Here is a 26987-nt window from a genome sequence, read left to right as displayed (position 1 = left end):
TGCTTTCTGTTGCCCTGTCTTCTAGATCACTAATTCGTTCCTCTGCATTAACTAGTCGGCTTTGCACAGCTGTTAGATCATTCCTCATCTCTGTCATTGAGTTTTCCCATTTTGCTTGGCTCTTCTTTATAGCTTCAATTTCATTTTTGACATATTTTATTTCTCTAAGCATTATCTCTTTTAATTCCTTCAGCAATTTGATCACTCCTTTTTTGAAATCTTGATCTAATAGGCTATCGATGTCTATTTCATTGAGCTTTCTTTCAGGGGATTACTCTTGTTCTTTTAATTGGGAAAGGTTTCTGTGCTTCTTCATCTTGCTCATACCTCTCTGGCACTGTGGCTTATGGAGTATCAGTTGTCTATTTTGGATCTTAAGGATTTTATCTATCTAATGCCTATTTAGGAATAGAACTTAGGAAAAAAAAGAAAAAAGAAAAAAAAAGAGAAAAGAATAAGAGAGAGAGAGAAAGATTTTTAAAAGAAGGGAGAAAGAGGGTTTGAAAACAATGTATAATGAATAATAGAAGAGCGGGTTGAAGCAGAGTATTAATCAGGTGGAGACGTCCTTTTAAAACCTTTAAAAAAAAAAAGGGGGTGGGGAGATGAATATATGTGTTTGAAGCCTGTGTCTAATCAATAACAGGACATCAAAACCCAAGAGAAATAGAAATGAATTAAGAAGTAAAAATTAAATGAGTAATTGAAAATAGAACAGGTAAAAACAGATTAAAACAAAACAAAAACAAAAACAAAACAAAACAAAACAAAAATCCAAAAAAAAAAAGGGGGGGGGTTGTCGGTGTTCTCCTGGAGTGTGTGTGCTTTTAATGTGATGTCCTTCTGTCTTCGTCCTGTTTTGGAAGCTCAGCTTGTTTTCAGAGGCCCTCCGTTGGCGCCCTCTTCTGTGCTGCTCCCAGCACCTGTCGGCAAGCAGATCGCGCCTCCTCCTAACACGGGGTCAGATGCAGCTCTCCTCTGCTGCGGGCGGGCGGGTCACTGCCCCTCCGGATGCCGCAGTCAGATGTTGCAGACTGGCCAGGCAGGAGGGCGGGTCGTGCCCCTTCCCAGCACCTCCGTCAGGGGTTGTGTTCCTGCCCCACAGGCGGGGGGCCGCTCTCCCCCTGCCTGCGCCGCCGGTAGCTCCGCTGCTCTGTGCGGCTGCGAGCTCCGCCCTGGTCGCGCTCCGCCCTGGTCGCGCTCCGCGGGTGGGCTCGGGGAAGACCGAGGGGCAGCCTCGTCCCTGCTCCGAGCCAAGACCCAGCTGCTTGTTTGTCTTTGTGGAGCAAGTTCTCTGGGGGACCAGAATGGAAGGATCCTATCTGCCCAGGGCTGTAGGCCCGGCTCAGTCTGGCCCTTGAGGCTGCTAAGCCCTTCGGTGCGGACGCAGGTTTCGCCTCTGCCCCCGCCTGGGTGCGAAGCCCCGGAGAATATGGCGGCTCTGCCTGGGCCCCGCCTCTTCCCCCGGAAAGTTTCCGCGGGTTTTCAGAGATGGGGGTATGCACCCCTCCCCCAGTATCTCTCTTTCTAATAGGGTTGTTACAGGCCTCGGTTCTGCAGGTAGTGAAAGCCATTTTTGGCCCTCCGCCCTGAGCGGCGGATCGGACGGAGCACTGGGGGCGTCAGGGAAATAACGCGCCGGAGGCCTGGAGTGATTTAGCAGCTGACAGCTACGTTTCTTCTCAGAAATTCGAGTCCCCCTAAAACTGCTGTTTTTTTCTAGCTCTTCTTTCAAATTGTTCTTACGAGGTAAAAGTTACCTTTTCTTCTTATGTCTGAGAAAATGTTCCAAAATACTTAGTCCTTTGAAAGAAGGTGCATTAATTAGGAATTGTCCTGTTTCAATATTTTTTCCCCTCAGCCAAGAACCACTATGATATCTAATAATTAACCAGTATTAATTTATCTTTGTGGTCAACTGTATGTGGGCTGGGTATAGCTTACCTTTGCCCAAAACATTAAAAAAGATTTTCATATTTAAGTTCAAGATCATTAGGGATATAAATAGAATTAGTAAGTTAGAAGTACTTAAAGGGATCTCTAAACTACTTTGCTAACCTCCGTTTATTATTAAACAATGTGCTAATTAGAAGTGGCTTGAGGGTAATTAATAAAGGTTGAGTCAGCGCTCTATTTGGCAGGACTAATCACTCTTTCCTTTTGTTGGCGAGAATTTAGAAAAAATTGCCTGACATGCCATCCAGAAAGAATTGTTATTTGTGTGTGGATGTATTTGCTTTCAAGCTTTTTAATAGTCACATATACATGCAATTACTGAAATGCAGTTAAAATATAATCAGTATGATTCTGCTTTTTCCATTGAATGTTAGGAGCATTTTCACATTATTATAAGGCAACCTTTTTTCAGGGCAGTATCGGTGATACTATTTTATTTAATAATTCTCCTGTTGTCAGACATGAAGATTTTTATATCTTTCCATTATAATAAATAATATAATTAACAGTGTGCATAAATCTATTTAAATATAGTCCTAGAAATGGAACAGATTGTACAAAAGAGATGACAGGACCTTTCAGAAAAGGTGTTCAGTTTATACTTCATGAGGACAGTGTGTGAAGCCCTACCCATCTCTGCCCCAGATACAAAGCGTGACACTTTAAAAAGTTGTTGCTAAATTTGATAAAAGAACAATGGCATCTGATTGCTCAGGTTACATGTGTTGAATATTAGTAAGAGGGAGCTGTCTTTCATGTTTATGGGCCATTTATATTTCTTGTTCTGTGAATTTTGGTTAGTGTTCTTTTTCCATTTTTCTTGTTTATGTACCTTATTGCTTTTTAATGCTCTTTCTATATTAAGAATATTGACTATCAAATTTTACCAAGACTCAAGTTTAGTTAATTGCTTTCTTCTGATTATAAAATCTTTTGATGTCTGGAAATGTTAATATTTATGTGGTCAAACATAACTGGTCTTTTTCTTTTTCTTTTCTTTTTTGTTTTGTTTAATCTGTAAGGTATCCTACGTAAAATATTCAATAACTGTCTATATTTTTCTTACAATTTTTAAAATTTTACACTTTGATTTGGCCTTTATCCAATTGTGTCTTCAGCGACATTAATTCTGTGGAGTTATAATAGGTGAGAGGCACAAGTTCTCCATGGTCAAAAGTGTAGAAACACAAAATTATACATTATGCTGATTAAAAAAATCAGGACTTCTCAGAACATTTAACATGCTAATGCATATTATTTCCTTTACAGAAGGCAGGCAGGGAAAGGATATAACCAGATTTTTTTTAATCAATAGATCCTTTTATTTAAGCCATTGTATTTTGGGGTCTTTTTGTTATTACAGTGTATGTGTAGTAGACCAAATGTGAACACGGCGCCCAAGACTTCCTGCCCCCTGAGAATACACTCTGCATAATAATCCCCAGAACTGTGAATCTGATAAATCTTACTGCAGTTATTAGGTTAAATTATATGGTAACTGGACTATAAGAAAGGGAGATTATCTAGGTGGGCCTGGCTTAACCCAAGAACCCCCCCCCTTTTTTTCAATTGAAGTGTAGTTGATTTACAATATTGTGTTAGTTTCAGGTGTACGGCGAAGTGATTCAGTTATATGTATAGTATATATGTATTTTTTTTTTTTTCGGATCAACAAGTCCTCTTTGTTTTCCTGAGCACTTATTAGGGTGAGAATTCTGGAGAGTGCACTTTGAGAAACATGATTTGGTCCATATTCATACATCCATACAGCCGCGTGTAGTTATAATTATGGGACAAGGTGGGGCTTCAATTCAGTTTCTTTTGCTGAACTCATTCATCAGTTGAGCATCAGCACATCATCTATTCCGTAATCATTGATTTCCTTGTTGGTTTGTAAATTTGAACTTTTTGCCTTACTCGTCTAAGTTGAGACTGTTCAGAAAAGAATGAAAAAGCAGAGAAGCAGCCGGCTTGCATCCCAACAAACAAAACCTGAAGGCAAATACGTTTCCAAGTATTATGTTAATAACACAAACTGTGTTTAATAGTCAGAAACAGGGAAACAGCAGACGGGCTTTAATTAAAGCTTCACATCACTTTTCTAAATAGCCTTCTCATCACACGAACAGCTGCTTCGTGGCACCCACAGAAGAAAAATGTTTCCATTTGAAAACTTTCTGGCATAAAATATAAAATTTCATCCAATAGCAGTTCTCAAAACTGGGCTTCTCTAAGTGATTTGTAACTGCTGGATGTTGTATTACATTTTGCTTATTTTTGGAAGATCTTGAGTATTTTATTGGTGTCTATTTCTGATCGAGTTCCTTATATCCATCAGACTTAAAACATATCATTGTGTGTAAAATGCTAAGATCAAAGAGAAAATGTGAATATTCGTTTAAATAAAAAGGTGATGACTTTAGATTGAATGACCTTAAAAGGAAAAAAGGCATTAAAAGATGAGGACAAATATTAGGGAGTTTGAGAGTTTACTTGTTATCAGTTATTCTGTGCAGTTCACATCAGTCTGAAGCAGCCACTGGCTTCTTAAACAGCCTGGCCGTCAGGAATCTTTAGTTGAAACTGCCAAATGTCTAACCAGGACAGATAGTGGCATAGAAAACTCTTTCTAGGCAAATTGTAAGGTCTTTTACCTGTTGATGAATCTTGGGAAAGCAAGAGGTAAGAGGCTCAGTACTTCATCCCTTGCTACTCAGCAAACGCGGTCGCTTTTTCACAAATGTTCGCACGTGGCATATAATACCTTGTTAGGCTGCAGAACTCACGGTAGCCTCCCTCCATTAGCCGTGCCAAAGCGATTTATCACCGTGATGTGTCCTCTACAGTTGAATTTGAAGATGAAAACAAAACACCAGGAGATTATTTAAATATAAGAGTCAAATTCTTTCAAAATCAAATGGAATTTCAGAAGTGATCTACATCAGAGTAACTAAATGGTAGGAAAAAAATTTTGTAAAAATTGTTTTTTATCTTCCTTAGCAAACTGAGTTGATTTTTCATTGTCAGGGGTAGGACAATCATAACCACCAGAATCATGGAAGTCCTGGGTGCTCCTCCATCACCGCCCCAGGCAGCAGTGCCTTTAAGCTTTCTCTGATCGGACCAATAGTTTCTCACTGTTTTGGCTGCCCTCGGGCAGGGGTTCCACCTCGCAGCTCACGGCATGGCTTTTAGGGGTGGGGCTGAAGTCAGGGCGGGCTGCTGAGCTTTGTTCCAGGCCTGAAATACAGCCACAGGTGTGGATGGACACTCAGAGTTTGCACCCGCCCCCCCGGCTTGCCATTTGGTATTTTGGGGTCTGGGCTCTGCCCACGCATAGATTAAGTTGCATGGTGGTTTTTTTTGGGTTTTGTTTTTAACCTGTAGTTTGTCCAGTGAATTCATCTCTGTATATAGTACTTAAAGGGTTATAATTTACATCCTATCCACTTCCAAAATATATTAGCAATGAAGAATCTCATGTACTACCAACTGAGCTGTCTGGGCGACCAAAATATATTTGAAATTTCTCCCCTTACAGAATAGAACTTCTTACAAAATATTCTCTCCTTACAGTGTAAAACCTAGAATTCTAGTCATTTGGTGAAGAATTCCATACAGCTATTAATAACATTTGCATCATTTCATTCCCTCATCAAACAGTTACCGTCTATTTTGGGTGCTTGGTTAGGAGTTGTAAATGCAGAGGCACATGGGATATTATCTTTTCATCAAAAAACTCAGAGTCAGCTGGGAGGGACAGATTTACCGACAGAGAAATCAGTGTTGCAACAGAAGGACTGTCCCAGCTGAAGGGATGGCCTGGGGGAGCCGACGTAGGAGCTCCGAGGCCTGGGAGCTGGGAGCGGCTGCCCAGAAAAGGAGACTTTTGAGATGGGTCCTGAAAGATGAGTGGGAATTGGCCAGGCTAACTTGGGGAAGATATTTATCCTGGGAAAATGACAAGCAGGAGGAGGTGTAAACAATCTTGAAAGGCCCCATGTGACAGGGCCAGGGGAAGTTCTGTGTGCTGCGTTGAGTCAAAAGCCCAGAGGTGAGGATAAAGGGCTTCTGGGCCAGTTTAGGAAGGGCCTTCATCGTGTGCTGAGATGAGGAGTATCAGAGACTCATAGCAGTTATGATCAGAACCACAGATGTTAGAGCCAGCTCTGCAACTCACTAGCTGTGTGTCCTAGGGCAAGTTACTTAACTTCTCTGTATCTCTTTAAAATGGAAATAGCAATAGAATTTAAAATTTACCATAAATGCTTACAGATACACATCTGTGTGTGTTTGTGTCTGTCTGTATGTATATATATGTGTGTGTGTGTGTGTATATACTTAACAAATGTACCTTAAATAGATAAGATCATCTGAATTAGTAAATTATTACTATGTCCAAAGTCTGGCACATAATAAGCATCATATAAGTGTTCATTATTCTTATTACAGGAGATGAAAGTTTTCCATATGGTAACCCAGGTGCTCCCCCTCTACTTGCCCACAGTTTGCATACAATCAAAATATGTACACTGTCTACTGACAGCCCCCTCGGCCCCATCTCACCCCCATAGGCACAGCCCCCTCTTAGATCTTGTCTCATCTCTTTTCAAACAACTCTCCAATCTATTCAAAGATAATAAGGTGTGCATTGCAACTTTCTCCACCTCCAAGTGTTTTGATCTTTTCCCGTGGTTCTCTTTGTTGGTTTGAATCTCTTGATTGGTATGGATAAACAGCTTCTGGTGATATAAACAAAAATAACATGCACAGACGGAGGGCATGATCCAGTTCTTAATTTCCTTGAAAATTCATGAAGTGTTTGAATGCTTAACAAGACAGACGAGCCACTTGGATTCTCTCGGCATCCACCAAGAGCCTTTGATCTTTTCTGCTGATAGATGAAGTAAGACTCTGTGTAACACTTCGTCAAAGGCTTTCTGGCTGTTTGTTAAAGGCCGTGTTTCATAGCAGAAAGTGGAAACACCAATTAGGAGTTCTTAGGAGGGCAATGGGCCTGACCAAAGGGTGCAGAGTAAGGGCTGGAAAGAGGTCAAGCTGAGGAGGCTGTGGGGTACAGAGGAGGCAAACTGGCCTGGGCGTCAGGCGACCAGGCCCTAGACCCTGAGGTTAACTTGCTCTGAGCTCTGAACTTTCACTTAACTTGTCGGGGTCATTTTCTGGCTCTAAACTCCGTGATTTGGTGTCGACTTCTCACATGTGCATCTCATAGGGATTATGATTAATTTCTCATAGACAGTTTGTGCAAGATGGCCACAGGACACCGTCCCTGTGTTTCCTCCAGAAGTCAGGGGAAGAGGAACAAGGCCTTCTCTCCCAGGGCTCTCTCTTAAGAGCCAGGAGGTTTTTCTTAGGAGTTTCCTGGTAAACCCTGCATTTCTCACTGAAAGTCCCATTTGCCTTCTGGAGGCCAGGGGAATGGGATTACCCTGAGGCCAGCCGGGACTGACGCTGGAACTGACATGGGGCACATGGTTGTGGGAGGAAGGGTGGATACCTGAGTTTAATCACTATTCAGTTAAGAAGAAGGGGACTGGATGTCCATATCCATAGTTCCATGAAAGGTGATGATTTAAAATGCTGATGGGATAGGGTGAGGAGCATGCCTTAGGGTTTTCCAGGAAACCTATCTCCTTCCACAGAACAGTCTAATAATAATTTTTTCTGTGTCTTAACTTTCTTTTTTTTTTGCTTTATTTTTATTTTTTGATTAAAGTATAGGTAGTTTACAATTTTGTGTTAGTTTCAGGTATACAGAAAAATGATTCCTATATCTATATCCATATATATTCTTTTTCAGATTCTTTTCCATTACAAGTTATTACAGGATATTGTATATAGTTCTGTGTGCTATACAGTAGTAGGTCCCTGTTGTTTATCTATTTTATATCTAGCAGTGTGTATCTATTAATCCCAAATTCCTAATTTATCCCTCCCCCTTTCCCTTTGCTAATCATAAATTTGTTTTCAATGTCTGTGAGTCTATATATGTTTTATCAAAAAGTTCACTTGTATCATTTTTTAGATTCCTCATGTAAGTGATGATATATGATATTTGTCTTTCTCTGCCTGAATTACCTCACTTAGTATGATCATCTCTAGGTCCATCCATGTTGCTGGACAATAATTTTTTGCTGTACTTTTGTATCCAATTGTGTCACTAGTGAAGCTGGCTTGATACCAGTCTTCTTTGAATGAGAGACTGAAATATGTTCTGCTGAAATCCAAACGTACCGCATCTGCAGCAGAGGCCTGACTACCCAGCGAAATAATGTGGGGCTTAGTCCTTGGTCTCTTCTCTCTAGCTGTCTTTGGAGATGCCATTCAGGCTCATGGCTTTAAACACTGTCTACATGCCGATGAGTCCAAAATTTGTGTTTCCTACACAGACAGTTGAACTCTATTCCAACTGCCTGTTTAACATTTTAACTTGAATTTTAATAAGCTACTCAAAGGTAGCATGTCTGAAACTGGGCTTTTAATATGCTGTGACTTGTCCCTTCCCCAGACTTCCTCATCCGGGGAAAGGCAATTCCATCTGTGCGAGTGGCTCCGAGTAAAGACCTTGAGGACATGACCGATTCCTTTCTTTTCCTCGCATCTCTACATTCAGTTGATCAGCAAATTCTGGCTCTGCCTTAAAAATATATTCAAATTCCAACCATGTTCAGTCACCTCCATGGCTACCAGCCCTGGTCCCATGGCCTGGGTTATGTCAGTGGTTTTCTAAGAGATCTCCTTGTTTCTGCTTTAACTTTCTTTCAGTCTGTTTTAAACAGAGCAGCCAGAGTGATACTGACTGGACACTGGCTACATATCAGATCATTCCTCTGCTAAAACCCTCTAAGAGTAAAAGCTTAAGTTTGTGCATTGACCTATAAGCCCCCTCATTATTTTTCTGCCTTCATCCCCCATTAATCTTCCCTATCTTTATTCAGTTCAGTTCATCCTGCCTCCTCACTGTTTCTTGAACACAGGCTGGCCACACTTTTACCCCAGGACCTTTGCACAAGCTGTTCCAGCTACCTGTAGTGCTTTCCCCAAGATTTCTGCTTGCCTTGCTTTCTAAACTCTTTCACTTCTTTGTTAAAGCATCACCTTCCCAGCTCCCTTAATTAAAATTGTACCTCCTCCCAAACTTCCTGTTCTTTTCTGATGGATTTTTTTCCCTCAGCACTTATCCCTTCCTAACATGCTATATATTTTACTTACTTGTTATGCATTTCCCTTGATACATGTAAATTCCAGAAAGGTTGAGATGACTGTTTATATTTTATTCACTGCAATATACTGACAACCTTGCCTCATAATAAGCTCTCAGTAAATATCTATTGAATGAATGTTGAATAAATGAACTCATCAGACTGAATTAATATGAATCCTTGGTCCTCGGCAGATGAGTTGAATTAGGATATCTAGGCAGAGGTGGGGAGAACACTGGAGAATGGACATATATAGTTTAAAAAAGCCCCCTAGGTGAGCCGAGGCACAAACAGTTTGGGAACCACTGACCTACAGTATTCTCTGACCAACAGCATCTGTTGATTTGTCCCTATTAGTCTGGGTGCCTATTTTACATAGATACTGAGTGTAGGTAACGGCACAGCCTGGGTGTCTTTTTTATTATATTGATCATCGTGGGCAAAATCTTATGATTCAACAAAGGAAGAAAGAATTTTGATCAAAGGAAGTTAAAGAAAGCAGGAAACTTGCTTTCATTTTCACTGATAGCATTTCTTGCCACGTCAATAGGTTGCCAAGCCAAAGGCACTTTCAATTACACAATGGAATTAGTTCTGTAAATACTTTTGCCGCACAAACCTACAACTTCCTGAGGCTATGAGTTTTAGTAATATTTTTCAGAACATATTGGTTCACGTGATCTCTGGAGGAGGCCAAAACATTGATTTATGTCAACAGGCTTGAGCATTCTCATCAGGGCATGGTTGTTGTGCTGTGTACACACACACACACACACACACACTTCACGTCAGGGTTCCTCAATCCTAGGAAAATAGTGATAGTTTCACGCTAGGTTACAAAAAGAGAGGAGAATGTCATGTGCGCCCATCTCCTTCCTTTTACTCTGGTTAGTTCCAGATCTCTTTTGCTCCATCTTCTTTCTTCTCAGCGCTCAGAGAGACTCTTTACCATGCATAACATTCTGGTCATGAAAGCTCCCCTCCCCTAGGCTGGGTCCACATGCAGCTCCCCACTCATGCCTCTTCTTTGAAGTTGTGCTTGTGAAGAGGCAGCATTGTAGGCTGAAGAGCCCGACTACTGAATTTCTCCCTCTTTATCCTTTCCTTCAGGTTGTCTGACACTCACAAGGTCCCAGCAGGAAATAGAGGATAATGTATCTGCAAATCTCGAACCCTCAATTTATCCCTTCCCACCTTCTTCCCCTCTGGGAACCATAAGTTTATTTTCTATGTCTGTGAGTCTGTTTCTGATTTGTAACTAAGTTCATTTGTGTCTTTTAAAATTTTATTTATTTATTTATTTTTATTGAAGTTTAGTTAGTTTACAGTGTGTCAGTTTCTGGTGTACAGCATAATATTTCAGTCATACATATACATACATATATTCATTTTCGTATTCTTTTTCATTATAGATTACAAGATATCATATATAGTTCCCTGCACTATATTGAAGAAAACTATTTACCTATTTTATATGCAATAGTTAATATTTGCAAATCTTGAACTCCCAGTTTATCCCTTTCCACCCTCTTCCCCAGTAACCGTAAGTTTGTTTACTATGTCTGAGTCCATTTCTGTTTTGTAGATAAGTTCTTTAGTGCCTTCTTTTTTCTTTTTTTAGATTCCACATATGAGTGATATCATATGGTATTTTTCTATCTCTTTCTGGCTTACTTCCTTTAGAATGATGATCTCCAGGTCCACCCATGTTGCAGCAAATGCCATTAGTTTATTCTTTTTTGTGACGGAACCTTATGCTGTATACCAGAAACTGACACAGCATTGTAAACTGACTATACTTCAGTAAAAAAAAAAAGAAAAAGATCATGGATTTGCCTCCACTTCTTCCATGAAGACTCTATGTGGATTCTGAGTTCAAGAGAGAAGCCTGCTGTAATCCCAAACATCCTCATCAGCTGCAGAGAATGAGAGAAAAGGAAAGGACGTTCCATCCAGAAGCAAAATGCACCCACAGTCTCCACTCCACAGAACTTCCTTCTTTGGCAGTGGTTGGGCCAGCAATTTACCCCTACCCAGAAAACAGACGGGCACTTTTGGTGGTTGTTCTGCCAAGAGAATGCCTTTTTGTAATTTCGCAGTGTCTCGGGGTGTGTGAGAAGAGGCTCTGAAGTCCCTGCTCCTTTGATGGGGGTGGGGTTGCCCACACTGTGGCATCTGTCCTCTCCTCCCTTTCCCAGTTCTACTTGCACCCCGCTCCTGACAGCTTTCTCCCTCCCGGGCGTGTGACGGAGGACAGCTAGTCTAGCCCGCTGTTGGGCAGCCAGTTGGAAACGCTAGCCTCAGTGATTTCCTGCTAATGGGGTGGAAAGGTGGGCACATGATGGAACATGGTGCCATGGGAATTGTTCTCACACCGGGCCCTGCATTTACCTTCTGCAATCCAACTGTTTGTGTGTGTGTGTGTGTGTGTGCGCATGCATGTGTGCGTGTGTATGGTGTAGGGGGAACAGGCATAGAAAATCTCATCCCCATCTGCTAATTCCCACACTCAGGCAAGGCTTCAGCTCTCCCTTCCTCCATATTCTCTTTGCAGAGAGTGACACATCTGAGGTCTCTCCTTAGCATCTACCTGGACTCAAAGTCAAAGCTACATCACTTTCTCAAGGTTTTGTTTTGACAAGTTTCGAGGGGATGAAGATACTCGGATTTTGGCTCTTTTTCTCTTGGCTTCCTTGATTGTAGCAACTTTTATTTGGTTGATTGGTTAAGATTACTCCATTGTCTAATATGTCAGCTGCTCTAACTAATACTTTTTCAAAGGAATGGAATCGAGGAATATGAACCAGAACTGGTTCGCTTGGATATTTGGGAAACTCTAGAGGCTAAGACGTTTTCTGGTTATTGCTTTGTGTAGGGCATAGAAAAGTTAGTCTCAAACAAGATGATGGTGGCAATGAATCGATTTGTTAACATGAGATTTTGAAATTACAGTGCTTTTTACAGACCCCACGCATCTATATTGTCTCCCCAAAGGCAAAGAAACTGAGAATTGATTGTACGTCTATTCAAATGATGCTATTACATTTCCGTTCCAGAGGCATACTTCTGGTGCCGTGCTGTTCATCACGTGATGGATGTTCTTACGGTGAATCACTGGAAAATGAAGAAAGAGGGGAGGAAGAGGATCTGATAAGTTGGTAAGAATTCTGTGATGCTACTGTGTTCTAGTCACCTTACGATTCAGAATTTGAACAATAGCATGTCCTGCTTTATTAATCGTGATGAAAGGGACAAATTGTCAGACTTTAGCATGAGAAAACTTTGCTTTAGACATTATTTTAAGAGTTTTGACAAGGCTGAGGATTACCTTATTTCTTTTTGCAGTGGTACAACCTGTTCCTGCCATTCTGTCAAACATGTTGAGTATAAATTGATGAAATAAACGTTGAATATACTGTCTAATAAAAATCAATTTAAATCATATTATTCATTAAGAACCAGTGTATTCTTTTCATAATTATCAGCTACTAATGAGTGAGTGCTGCATAAGTTTTCATAAGAATGACTGAATATTATATACATTCACTGAAACTCTGAAAGTCGGGTGTTTACAAGCAGTTAACCTGATTTTCATATATATTTATCAACTAGAAGTCAGGTAAAAATAAGCCCTATTTGTAGTATCTTTGGGTTTTGGTTTTGGTCTCTCTTGGGAGATCTTTTTATGGTATACTAACATTTTTTTCTCTTTCTTAGGGAAAGATTGTAAAAATGAAAAAAAAAAGTCATTGAGGTTGAAAATGCAATTATAATAACAATGATGATTTTTGACTTCAAAATAAACTTTAAATTTAATCTGATTTAATCCTATGATAACTGTATGATATCAACAGGAGAGATGTAGTTATCTTTATTTACAATGAAAATAAATAAGCCTGTATTAGGTGAAGTAAATACCACAGTATTTCAACCACCCAGAAAAGCAGGGATGAATTTCAGCATTTTTGACTTGATGTTTTTATGTCCTGCTCCTGTTATTGTTATTATTTCACTACGGAGCTATTTTTATGTCTTCGTGTGAGATGACACAGGGAACTGTTTCCCCAAGGCTTTTGATAGGTCAAATAATATCAAATTGCTTGAGTGAAGTTTCATTGCTAGAGTTCCCCAAACTACCAGGAAGTCATAGTTGGATTTTTCTAACCAGAAAGGAGAATGACTAGTGTTTCTCCATATCCTGAAAGACCCCTTCCGTTTCAGGCTGGACTGGGACACTAAAGGATTTAAGAGCCACGTGTGAAAATCTCTTACATCTTGTGCATTAAGCACTGGAAATTTCATGTAAAATTTCTGTAATTAGTGTCAGTTTTCACTTTATAAATGTTAGAATGTTCTAATTATTAGATATCTCATCACTTTTCTTGTGCTAACAAAAGATGTAATGAAGATACAAATTTTTGTCAGGGTACACCATAAATTGTTAGCAGAGATTTCAACCTTTACGGAGAGGGGAAGGAGATTCTTTTGTTCCTTTTGTACTATTTTAAAAATATGATGTACAGTACTCATGTAAGGGAGTGAAACAGGAGAACTGTAAACTCATCTTCAGAAGACACAAAAACACAGTGTGATGAGGGGTCTCCAAGGCAGGGCCCCAGCCTGTCTCTGTAGGTCAGACTAGTCGGAGAATTACGGTAGAGCTGCGGCTGGGTACCACCGCCGGGGAACCAATTTTCTGAGTGAATGAAGAACTTGATGCGATCTTATGGTAGCTCACAGAGAAAAAAATGTGACAATGAATATATATCTGTTGATGTATAACTGAAAAATTGTGCTCTACACTGGAATTTGACACAACATTGTAAAATGATTTTAAATCAATAAAAAATATTAAAAAATGAAAATAAAGGGGCGTACCTACTCAAAGTAATGAGAGAAATCAGCACTTCCATATTCAAAAGAGTGTATGTCAGGTATTCTAACAAAAATACAGTTTCAATTATTTTTAATATATAAATATTTTTATTGAGTTATAGTCATTTTACAATGTTGTCAAATTCCAGTGTAGAGCACAATTTTTCAGTTATACATGAACATACATACATTCATTGTCACATTCTCTTTCGCTGTGAGCCACCACAAGATCCTGTATATATTTCCCTGTGCTACACAGTACAGTCTTGTTTGTCTATTCTAAATTTGGGAGAAGCAGCAGTACTCATTCCGATGTAAGAAAATGCAAAGATGTGAAGTGAAAATAATCTCTGGGCACTTACTGTAGGATGTACAGAAACACTACATATAGTAACAGGTGAGTTGAGTTCACTCTGTGCCAGGCCCTGTGCTAAGTACTTTACCTGCATTATTTCCTTTCTGCCTTACAGGTGATATAATGGGAGATTATTATTATTTTCATTTTATTGATAGGTTAGTTGAAGCTCCCAGAGGAAAAGTAACTTGTTTCAGGTCACATGATCAGTAAATGGCCATGCTCCAGGCTCTTAGAATGTACAATGACAAAAACACAAAGCATTTTAACTCTTAGCAAGATTATTCACGCCCTTCCTCCCACTGTCATATTCCCCCAGAGCAAGCTCTTAATGATTTCCGCATCTTTGTTCTTCAGATGTTGACCCTCCTCAGGTTCTCTTGTCTTTCTCTCATATTTTCTATCTTTTTGCTCTATATTCTGGGAATTTAAAAATTGTTTTCAGTAATGATATTCAGTAATATTTCTATTGGATTATTAAAATGGAACTAGTGAAATTTTAATCTTTCAGGGGTGTGGCCAATAGATTCTAAGATGTTCATCTCATGATCCTGCCTCCTGGTGTTTACATCTGTCTATAATCTCTTCCCACTGAGTGTGAGCAGAACCCATGATTTGCTTCTGAAAAATAGAAGGAAGCTATTCCTAATTACATCATGTTACAGAATATTCCATCTTGCTGGTTGACAACTCTGTAGACTCTCTTTACCAACTTGATGAAGTAAGTGGCCGTGTTGGGGAAGCCGTCCTTGCAAAGAACTGCAGAGAGACCCCAGTAACTCTGAGCAGCCTCTAGGAACTGAGAGTGACCCTAGTTGACAGCAAGCAAAAAGCCAGGGCCTTCAGTCTTACAGTTAAAAGGAAAGGAATTCTGCCCACAACCTGAGTGAACTTCTAAGTGGATTATTCCTCAATTTAACCTCCAGAAGAGTACATGATCCAATCAACACCTTGATTGTAGCCTTGCCAGACCCTAAACAGAAGGCCTAGCTGAGCTGTGGCCAGATCCCTGACCCACAAAAACTATTAGATAATAAATGGTTGTTGTTTTAGACTGTTCAGTTTGTGGTGATCAGTTATGCAGCAAAACATAATGAATATAAGAGTTTTGTTCTTTTTCCATAGCATCCTGTTCTTGTTTTATTACTCATTTTTCCTTGAGTATATACATTTGAGTATTTTTTTTTAAGTTTTCTTCTTTTCCCTGAATCACTTCTATTTCCTTCAGCATCAGCTTTTTGTTTAGTTTATTCATTTTCTTTCCTGGTGACCTTTGGTTATCCACTTGTTTTAAGTCAGAAATATTGAATATGTTTGAATTTTCTCTGCTCTTGGTTAAGATTTTCTACCTCAATTATCTCTTATGAGTATGAATTTTCCCTAGAAGCTGCAGAATGGGACTGGAACTGTTGACTAACAGTGTAAAAGCTGTATTTCACAGCACATGGGTTCTTGGGTAAGAAGCCAGTTAGATGACAGACTGTACGTGTGTGAGGCTGTAACTCTGGGTCACCAACACCACTAAGTTAGAAGGCTGAGTTCTCTAATGTTTTGTTCAGTCTTTAGGGGCAAATACTGATTGACTTTGCTTTGGGTGCTGGGGCAAGGTAGGACCATGAAGATACCACTTTTCACTTTTATCCTCCAGAGCTCAGGTCAGCAGATTCCTTCTCATATCGGCTGCCGCTTCCCCCTAATTGTGTTTGGCCTGCCCTGGCTCTTTTGTCTATCAATAGACTTTTAACCACCTTCGGTCTTCCAGAAATGTATTTAACTCTTTTCCATTGTAATAGCTCCTCCTGTTTTCTTGGTTCTCCTTTTTGCACAGTTATTTTGGTGACTATTCATTTGCTAGGGAGGCCATAACAGAACATCACAGACTGGGTGGTTTAAACAGCAGAAATTTGTTTTCTCACAGTGATAGAGGTTGAGAGTCCAAGATCAAGGTGCCAGCAGGGTGGGTTTCTGGTGAGGCCTCTCTCCTTGGTTTATAGACAGCTGCCTTCTCACTGTGTTCTCACATGGCCCCATCTCTGGGCTCACCCATCCCTGGCACCTCTTCTTTTTCTTATAAGGATATCCATCCTATCGATTGAGGGTCCCACTCTTACGCCTTCTCTTAAACCTTAATTACCTCCACAGAGGCCCCAACTCCAAATACAGTCACACTAGGGGTTAGGGCTTTAACCTGTAGATTTTGGGGGGAGCACAATTTCATCTGTAACAGTGGAATATCTAACCAACTGAAACCAAGTCCCGTGTTTAAGAGCACTGTGTTGTGTTGCTGAAATGTTTTGAGGTCTGACACTCTGTGGACAAGTGCAAAAATCCTTAAGAGAGTAGAGCTGTTTTTTCAAAAGCAAAACAACAGCAAAAATCACATGCACAGCAAAAACAAAAGTAGGTTAGCAGTTTTCTTTGTGGCAGTGAGCACACCACCCAGAAGCTGCTTTCTTACCTCAACCTCGGGGCAACCAAAACAGAGCTGCCAGTTCAAACGGCGTGAAGGAGACAGAAGCATTTTAAGTGGAACCATGTGGCCTCCCTAAGAGACAGCGTGGGCAGTGGGGTAGCTCCAGGAGACTCTGGGTGTATGTTGGGGATCTGGGAGCCATGAGCCAGCAGCTGGGAAGGGCAGCAGGTGCAGGACTACCTAGGTTTTCTCTCTGCTCTAGAGGAAGGGGTTTGGAGGTGCTGCATTCCAGGGAGCCAGCTGGTGGAGCCAAGTCACAGATTGCTGTTCTCTTGTTTCTGGGTGTGACCCCACTGTGGCGCTTGGCTGGTGGCCTGGGAAACACCTGTTGAAGTTCCTGGGGCCCTTGGACTAGTTCAGGCTGAGACAAGCTGAGGGGCCAAATCATTATCACCCATAAAAATAACCCATCTTGGCCAATGGAGGACAACCTTAGCTGGCTACTTTTAGCAAAACTTTCTCCCTTCTACAAAAAAGTCTGTTCAGATACAGATCCCAGTCATGCCTCTAATATGAAATAATGCATTTTAAAGTAATCACAAAAATGAATGAAAACACAGTAAGTGGAGAAAATGCTTTCAGCTATAAAAATAGATGATTGTTTTCACTTATCTCCTGGCAACACTTGTTTGTTTGTTTGTTTTTTTTCATTTCAAGCTCAGTTTTAACAGGTAACTTCAATTTATGATCTGTTTTCTCCCTGATGTTGATGTATTTATTCACAACAGGATTTTATCTTTAATTTTATCGTGTGGTTGCGTATTTCTAGTATCCCAGGACGGTTTTCACGGTGGTCGCTTCCCCAGCTCCAGCTGATCTTCCCCCGCAGTCACCAAAACCATCTTCACAAGACTTGGCTTTTAATTAAGTCGCTTGTCTTCCCAGAAGTCTGGGGAGACTCCTGAAAGCCTCTCAGATAAAACAAATTTCTGAGTATGGATTTGGAGGCTTCTGATCAGAAGGCCTTTCTTCTTAGCCCATCTCTCTCATTTTCCAGGCGTGGCTTTGTTGATCACAAAGCACCAAGCGAGACTCTTGTACTGCGCCAGTCACATCGCTTGAGGCAGGGACGGTGAGATGAGAGCGGGGTCCAGCCCGCTGTCCCCAGGAGAACCTTGCCAGCTGGGACCTTTGAGCCAGACAGAAATGAGAGAGACAGTGATTTCCTTTTCCCTGGAGAGTCATAGGGCTCTTCTGCGTCAAAACATTTCTGTCGTATTTTCGATGGGTCAATTTTGCACAAGTTATTTATAGACATTAGGAAGGAATGCAGAGAGCAAGCAAGAAACAACAGACTGGTTGACTGAATAAAAACAAAGAAGGGAATAATAAGATCTGTTTTTTAGAATGTCCTCCCATTTTTATCATAAAGAGTACTAGGGCCACATCCAAATATTCCTCTCTTTTGAGTTGAATGATTTTCTCTCTGGCTCTTCAGTGTCTTCTTTCCAATCCCTTCCCTCCTTCCCTTTCTCTCTTCTTTTCTCCTTCTTTCCCTTCTTCCTTCCAACACGTACTAACGTGGTTGGCACGGGGGTGTGGAGATCAAGATAAAGGAGTCTCTCCCATCAAGAAAGATGATTTCTAGGCCGGAAGACTTGTAAAGAAATGTCATATTTCAGTTTGATGCAAAGGAACATCACTTCTTCCTCAAGGGTGTGGTGGTCAGGAATGTCTCCACAGAGGATTCAGCTTTCCAGCTGGACCTGAGACAATGGGGATTTTCCATGGAAGGGTTTTCTAGAAAGACATCAGTATGTGTGGGGCACAAAACATTGAAACAGCAGCAAGTAATTATCTATTCAACTTTAACTGGCTGTCTTCAGTTACCTATGTAGTCATGTAGACACCACTACACTCTATATATATTTAAAAATTTTTTTTAAATTGAAGTATAGTCGATTTACAATGTTGTGTTAATTTCTGGTGTTCAGCATAGTGATTCAGTTATGCATATGTATATTCCTTTTCATACTCTTTTTCATTCTAAGCCATTACAAGGTATTAAATATAGTTCCTTATGCTATATAGTAGGACCTTATTGTTTATTTACTTTATAAATAGTAATTAGTATCTACAAATCCCGAACTCCCAATTTATCCTTTCCCCTCTTCCCCCTCTGGTAGCCATAAATTTGTTTTCTACGTCTGTAAGTCTGTTTCTGCTTTGTAAATAAGTTCATTTGTGTCCTTTTTCTTATATTTCACATAGAAGTACTATCATATGGTATTTTTCTTTCTCTTTCTGTCTTACTTCACTTAGTATGATGCTCTCCAGGTCCATACATGTTGCTGAAGATGGCATAATTTTATTCTTTTTTTATGGTTGGATAATATGCTATCTATCTATCTATCTATTAATCTATTACAACTTCTTTGTCCAGTCATCTGTCAGTGGACATTTAGGTTGCTTCCATGTCTTGGCTGTTGTAAACAGTGCTGCTATGAATATTGGGGTGCATGTATCTTTTTGAATTAGAGTTTCCTCTGGATATATGCCCAGGAGTAGACACCACTACATTCTAGACAGAATTTAAGGCCATTTATAAAACGAATGCACTACCATAAGAAAAACCAAAATGCAAAAAATAAGTGAGTGAGAAAATCAGGACAGAGAAAAATTAGAGGTAGGAAAAATAGGATGAACTTGGTATACAAAACACATGCTGTATGATTCTGCCCACTTGCCAGGGAAAGGCCATAAATTTGGATCTAAGCCTTTTGGTGCCAACACAGAAAGAGAGTAATGCAATCAATTATAACACTTAGTGTCCACAGGATCAGACAGGCCAGTTGTTCAGGAGCAGCACGACTATTCCTGGTGCTGAGAACAGAGAGGAATCTCTCCCATGGGTCTGCACAAAGAGGACAGCCAGTAATTCTGGGAATCACGTCCTCAACAGCATCTTTATAACAGGATCATGGAACTATTTCTCATAATGCCTTCAGTGTAGGCTAATGACACATCTCCAAGGTGCTAGTGAGTTAGAGTATTTTTATGTTGCTCAAGGTTAAACATTCTGTCTGCCTTTTTACTGTTTCTCTCTCTCTCTCTCTCTTTCTCAGTCTCTTTCTCTCTCCTCCTCTCTCTCTAATTAAGCCAACGTAGGAGCTGAGTTACATGCAATTAAAATTCTTTTTCTGGGCTAGGGCAAGTTTTGCAGCGATGCTGTGTGGTATATGTTTGATTGCCCATTGATCTGGGTGCTAGTTGGTTTTATAATCCTTTCATTGGGTTCTTTAATTTATGCTTACAAGAATCTCACCAATTTACTGATTAGTTGTTTTACAATTCTTGCCCTATTTCTTCCACTAGAAGATGAAATCCTTGCAGCAGAGGAAGGGGAATTCACAGCAGCACAATTGCTCTGAGGCTCAGCCTGCAGGGGTCTCCAGCTGGTGTAGCTGATGGACTGCTTTTGGGTGATATCATCTGACATTTAGTTGTTTCTTTTTTCTTCATTTAACAAAGTAATTTCTAATTCTTTTAATCTTTCTTGATCTTTTTGTCCTTGAAAACATTGCCTAGTACATTAATTCTTTGGTTCAGAAACTCTTGCAACTTTTAATATTCCCTTAGTTTAACACATATAAGAGGTGTCTAAAAATAAAGACAAGAAATATTCTGGATTCCAAGGAAGAGAAAATAATAATAACCTTGATCATTTTCAAATGTGACACATTTATTCAAGTGTAAATCTGAAAAGCTTTAGCTGTAAGATACAAGGACTTTTTCATTTCAGTATTTAAGTTGAATTCTGCAATATTAACAGCCCATATTAGATTTATATTGTAATTTCTTTCTGACTGTACAAATGTCATTTTTTACAAGCCCAGAATGCTTTTTAAAAAATAATACTTACACTAAATATGTCAACTCCAAGTTCATCTATATGTAAGACTATTCATGAAAGAGTCAAACAGAATATTCTAGAAATGTAATGCAGCAAAACAAAATAAAACAATAGGAAGTTCTGTTATAAGGTTTTACTGAGTAGCAGTTCTAAGCTATAATCTTGGTTGTGCAGAGGGCTGAAGGCTAAGCTATTTATAAAATGATTGCAAAATTATACACAACCAACCTATTTCTCCACGGGAGTTCAACTGCAGGGGAATGCTTCCCTTCTGTGGTGACCTCAGCATTCTGCCCAAGGATCTTTCAGAGGAAATAGATAAATGATTCTTAATTTAAGACCTATTCTGACCCACTTAATGAACTAGTGTAAAATTCAAATACAAAACCAAATACCTTTCAGAAATCAATAATAAGAGACAAAGAAGAAAGTTATTAATGATATAATGATAATCAAGAAGATTGTGGATGGAGGTGTGAAAATAAATGAACACCAATTAACAAACTTATGGGCACTAGGAGGTAAAGAGGGTGGGAAGGGATAAATCAGGAGTTTGAAATTTGCACCTCTTAGGGAGTGATAAGAATGTTAGCTACCTTGATTGCGGTGGTGGTTTCGTTTGTGTATACATCTCTCAAAATTCATCAAATTGTATATCTGAAAAATGTGTAGTTTACTGTACAGGAATTATACTACAAAAAAGTGTTACAAAAACAAAGGCTATTTATTCAGAACTGGCTATAGCATGGCAACTCTGAAGTTAGTGGTCTGGTCTGCAAACTATTTCAGGCAGAGAATTTTTGCATTTATTTTTAATCCCTTGTACCACCTGGCATATTATCCTGCACAAAATGATCTGTTAAGGAATACTGTTCTAAACTGAATTAAAAAGAACAAAAGCTATGTAAAAATTATTTCCTTCAAACCCTCTGTTCTTAAAATGTGCATATAATTTACCATTCATTCTTTCTAGAAAGTTGTCTTTCAGATAACTTAAAAAATCATATATATAAATATGTATTTTTATGTAAAAACATAAAAAACATATGTGAACTGTATGTATATATCATAAGATCAGTTCAAACCTTCATTTATTTTGTCCTCTCTGTTACTCAGCTTCTTGTGGTCACATCACTCTTCATGCCTAAACTTCTGCTGAAACAGCTTACACGGTTCCAACAGGGGCTTATGTGCTGCCCTGTAACATATACCATGGAACAGGTGAAATGATCAGAGTCTTTAATAAATACATTAAACTTGGCATATCAATTACTAAAATAAGCCTTGAAATTATCCTTATACAGAGGATTTGAAAACACAATAATTTGTTCAAGGAAAAAGTCTTTTTAGGGGGGAGTGACAGAAATAAGACATAAAAATCTAGGGTATATTTTAGGAAAAGCATTGGATAAAAGATGTTTGTTTAGGGTCACTTACATATAGATAGTCACATATTAAAAGATTTAATAAACAAAATAATAAAAAGTTGGGTTTGGCCAGTTAGGGTTTTTGAAATACTAACAGAAGGAAAGAAGGAGTAAGCAAAGAAAACACACAAGACCTTTTCTTAAAAGCCATGGTAAGCCATTGTAGGCACTATGAGTGTAGGATGTCCAAGAAGCTGAGGCTCATCAGAAGATTGAGAAAAATATTACAGTCAAGGGTCTGATTAGGTTACAAAAGTTTAAAAGAAAATGAAAGAGAAGACTCTGAGCTTTGACTCCGAGGAAGCCTCGGCTGGAGTAGGAAGTGCAACGTCAGGAGACGGATGAATGTGGATGTCTGGTTCTACGGAACACAGACGTGAATCGGAGGAAAACGCAATCCAACAGGAAGGAAGAAGCGTGCTGTGGGTCTTGGAATATGACTCGGAAATGAGAGAAGGGCTAGAAATATGATCAAAATCAGCTATATGGAGTGAATAGGACCACATGAGAGATTTTTGAAGCTCTGTTTGTGATTCCCCAACTGTAATAGTTGAGATTAAATTTAAATTGGTAAGAAAGTGTCAACCTTGTGCGGGCATTTCCTCCATACAGAATATTTCTATGATATTCTTTTCTTAGGAAAGATAAGCAAACACATAATTATATACTTGACCTTTATATAATTAGTATATTTTGACTTAAGAAGTACTTGGGATTGAAAATGCACTTGCAAGGTGGTGAGAAGCTAGTCAGAGAAATATTTTGATTTGTTCTCTAACGTAGAAGTCAGCTTAGGTCCCCTGTCTATCAAGACTTACAGAAGACCAATCCAAAAGCTCACCCATTCTGCCCTCTGTGTCAGTCCTGATCACTCTCTTGTAGTCACATCCTGCTCTGAGCCCCAGCTTCTGCAGAAAGAGCTCAGTTTATCTGTTGCCCTGTAACACATCTCATGGAACAGGTGAAGTGCTTAGACTTCCCACAATTTCCACAGCAAACAAACAAAACAAATTGTCTGCTCCTTAAGAGGCTTTTAGTGGGCAGCAGATTTTGCTGATATTTCAAGAACATCAGGAGATCAGTTTATACCTCGGCAGTGTCAACAACTTTCAGGGTGAACTTGGAACATCCTTCTTTTCAGCAGCCTGTTATCCCTACCACCTCGTAACTGTTCATCCGACTTGACAAAAGCATCACTGAAAATAAAGGGGAGGCTGACGCAGAGTCCGTGGTAGAAGCTGTGGGCCCTTGCTTCACGCGCTTCCCTAGCTCTCCCAGGGTGAGCCAAATGCAGGAGACTGCTCTGATCAGATCTTGTTTTCAAAACTCTGCACCCACCACTTTTAGGCATTTAGCAGAAGTCAGTAAGTGATGCAATTCAAATGCCTTACCAAACAGTTTGATTCATAACTACAGAGGAAATGCAGGCAATCAAATGATAAATGGGAAGAAATAAAACTATATATAATTCCGTACCATTTTAGAAGCTGAACCAAAGTTGGAAAGCAAAAGAGAGAAGACTGTGAAGGCAATGAGAGAGCTTTGTTAAACTGTGAACTTTAGGAGTCAGGAGAAAGGATTGGGTTTTCCCTCTTTTCTCACAGGTCTCACAAGAACACATCTCCCAAAGCTCCCTCTCTGATCTGTCCCCAAACACCCAAGTTGCTAAATCTGGCAAAAATTAAGCCTCTGTCTGTTTCAGGATAACATTTTCAGGGACTATTGGACATAGTGAATACTAATCTTTTAAAATACTTCTTAAAACAGTTTTTTGTTTATTCACTTTTTAAAAAAACATCAAGAATAGAATTTTGAGATTTTGTTTGAACCAGGAAATAGAAATATTCTTTTAAAACTCCCTAGAGTTTCAAAATATTCTGTAATATGAATATGTGTTGAAAATTCTAAAGAGGAAATAGATCTATTTTTCTTTACCAAGGATTTTTTCATGAATCATAGTAAACTCCACTAAATGAGCCCTGTTAAACACTTAAACAAGTTAACTAAACTTATTGTGGTAATCATTTTGTGACGTGTGTGACTCAAGTCATTACGCTGCATACTTTAAATTTGTAGTGTTGTGTTAATTATATCTCAGTAAACAGAAAGAAAAAAACCCACTGAAATATACAAGAGGATATATGAAGAACCCTTGGCTCTTCTTGAAAAACAAACAAAAAAATGCATAAGCATCAGTGGCTTTTGCTTTTTAGTAATTCCTGTTGACCATGGTGACTCCTGTTGTTGATGACAAAGCTGATCTTAGAAAATGTGTCAGTCTGTGATCCAAGTTTTTAGTGATCTGTTACTAAATAACTTCACTGAGCTCTTCCCTTTTGTTCCCTTTGCCAATGGCTAATGGCAGATAACTGCATATTTTATGCCTCTTTAGTAGGCAGAATAACGACCCCTCGAAGGTGTTCACTTCCTAATGCTTGGAACCTGTGAACATGTTACCTTACACGGAGAATGGAATTTTGTAGACATGATTAAACTAAGTGGGAAGATTATATTAGATTGAGTTGGGAAGATTATTCTGGATTTCCCAGATGAGCCCAATCTAATCCCATAGATCCTCAAAAGAGGAAAGACTTACACAGCTGTGTTTCTAGGAAAGAATAGTAGGAAAGATGCAATGATGTTGACTTTGGAGATGCAGAAAGGAGGCCATGTTGGAAGCTGGAAAGACAAGGAAATGTATTCTTCCCTAGAGCCTCCTCCAGGGAAAACAGCCCTGCCAAGCCCTGAAGATCTGTGTCAGACTTCTGACCTAGAGAACACAAAAAGATCTTTGTGTTGTCTTAAGCCTCTAAATTTGTGATAATTCATCACAGCACAACAAAAGACTAACACAGCCTCTTTCTGAGGTGACCCAACTTCCTTACAAAGAAAAGGAATGAAGGTTGAGGATGAACGTCTTTCCCTTCCAGCAATGACACACAGAGGAGTGAGACGGAGGCAGCTCCTGCCCTCCTTCTCTCTGAGGTGAGCCAAGGGGGGGACAATTTTCAAGGGTCAGTTTGCAAGAACTTTCAGGGCCACAGTATAGACTTTGGGCCATAGGTACAGCCTCTTAAGGATACCACATGTTTGAGTATTTAAATTGTGGCAGTTAAAAATTTGTAATCATTATTCCAAAGCCACTCTTGATAGACACAGGAATCGGGAAGATTTACATTTAAGAATTTGCTTGCAAAGCAGATCAATCATCAAACACACATTTGGAGACTATGCCCCTTTCCTGTCCTCCCCTAACTCACCAGGAAAGGTTGAATAAAAAGATGAATAAAAGATGAATGTGGGGCACAGGAGGATGTTTATGGATATGTTTTTGAAATATATCACCTACCTAGCACTTCACTGTGAGGTTAACAAATCTCCTTCGTACCCCAATGAGAAAAATATTACAGACAGTTTACAGTAAGTGAGCAGAGGTGCAGAAAAGGCCATGGTAAATCTAAGCCTCCTTCTGAGCACCACTGAACTTTAAAGTTGGGGTGGAAAGAAATCTTAGAGGTTGTCCAGTCTAATTCCCTCATTTTATGGACATGCTGGAAAGCTAAGACATTTATTCAAGTTCAAATATTTAGTCAGTGGCAGGCTGGTGATGCATTACTCTTGGTTTCTGCACTTTCCTCTTCATCACACCTCTATCTTTTCTCCTGCTTGTAAATCTCCTACATTAAATCTGCTGCAAAGACCCTTTAACTCTCCTTTGGGATCATCTTAGATTTATCCTTTCTTCATTCCCTGCCACATTTTCCTCATTTCATGCCTTAATTGTCACAACTGCCCTCTAACAGCTTCTCTCAGCCCAGTTGATCTTATATCCTCCTCCCACCAGGCTAATCTGCCTAACACACCACGTTCACCTTGCCACGCCGGGACTTCCAGAACTTTCCACAGGTGGCATTCAAGCTGTTCAACCTGGCGTTCAATCCCCTGTATTGTCTGGTCTTCGGTATCACCCCAGTTTTACCTCCTGACCCCTAACACAGGCTCTCATCACCAGCTGGGAGGACCTCCTTGCTCACAAGCACGGGATCCCTCTTAGTCTCACTTTCCCACACAGTTCATGACGTTTTCATGGCCTGAAACGTCCTTTTTTCTATTCTACCTGCAAAAGTCATATCAGTTCATTAAGCCTACCCTAACACTTCCTTCTCACTTAGAGTCTTTCTAGTAACTCCGACCACAAACAATTACTCCCTCTCCTGAGTACCTTTAGTTAATGCTTGCCATGAATTGTGTTTTAGCACCTGACTGTATCCAGTTTAGCTCTTTCTTGTACACAGCTGCTTCTTGTGTGTGCTGGAAAGATGGATCCGTTTCACGGGAGAGACGTCAGGGCTTAGAGTTGACTTGTGAGTCACCCATGAGTCCGTGGCGGTTGATTCCCTGGGGATTAGACAACGTCCCTCTGGGAAAGCATACTTACAGCGACTGGGAGAAGACTGAGATGGACCCTGGTTAAGGGAGAAAAGAAGACCAGGAGCCAGAGGAAGACTGTGAAAGAGAGCTCAGTGTTCCGTCAGTGGAAGGAGAATTAGGGAGATGGGATCATGTAAGACAAAATGTTCTGTGGACTACTGGATACATTTTGGATTTAAATTAGATTTCTCCAGAAACCAGCTTGTATAGAACAATTCTTATGGTAGAAAAATAAAATAAACAGGAAACTACAGTTCAAAAAATTCCTATTTTAAAAATGCCTGATACTAGCGTTTTTTAAGTTGAAAGATAGTTGATGTATAATATTATACAAATTATAGGTTTACAACATAGTGATCCACAATTTTTGAAGGTTATACTCCACTTATAGTTA

The 26987-nt window shown here is 39.7% G+C and overlaps 1 protein-coding gene across 2 annotated transcripts; it reads left to right on the top strand.

Annotated features, from left to right (window-relative positions):
- The first annotated feature begins 753 nt into the window (after positions 1–753).
- Positions 754–20291, top strand: LOC140697724 (uncharacterized). Of its 2 annotated transcripts, XM_072965858.1 has the most exons (4): positions 754–1378; positions 1724–1749; positions 12236–12337; positions 20198–20291. In XM_072965858.1, coding segments are annotated over exons 1-4 (672 nt in total). In that variant the 5' UTR covers positions 754–835; the 3' UTR covers positions 20199–20291. The 2 variants fall into 2 exon arrangements, 1 of the variants encoding a protein (XP_072821959.1); XR_012074997.1 differs by lacking the exon at positions 1724–1749 and having other exon boundaries at positions 1237–1378; positions 20198–20222.
- Positions 20292–26987: the final 6696 nt, after the last annotated feature.

The sequence above is a fragment of the Vicugna pacos genome, chromosome 8, assembly GCF_048564905.1.
Source record: "Vicugna pacos chromosome 8, VicPac4, whole genome shotgun sequence".
Lineage (NCBI taxonomy): Eukaryota > Metazoa > Chordata > Mammalia > Artiodactyla > Camelidae > Vicugna > Vicugna pacos.
This window is presented reverse-complemented; position numbering and strand designations above follow the sequence as displayed.

What these genes read in the sequence shown, in the direction of transcription:
- LOC140697724 (XM_072965858.1), top strand. Translation starts at nt 836, where the DNA reads ATGTCCTTCTGTCTTCGTCCTGTTTTGGAAGCTCAGCTTGTTTTCAGA. An exon ending in TGAGGCTGCTAAGCCCTTCG is followed by an intron (nt 1,379 to 1,723) that starts GTGCGGACGCAG and finishes GTTTTTTTCTAG; the next exon opens with CTCTTCTTTCAAATTGTTCT. An exon ending in TTTCAAATTGTTCTTACGAG is followed by an intron (nt 1,750 to 12,235) that starts GTAAAAGTTACC and finishes TTTCCGTTCCAG; the next exon opens with AGGCATACTTCTGGTGCCGT.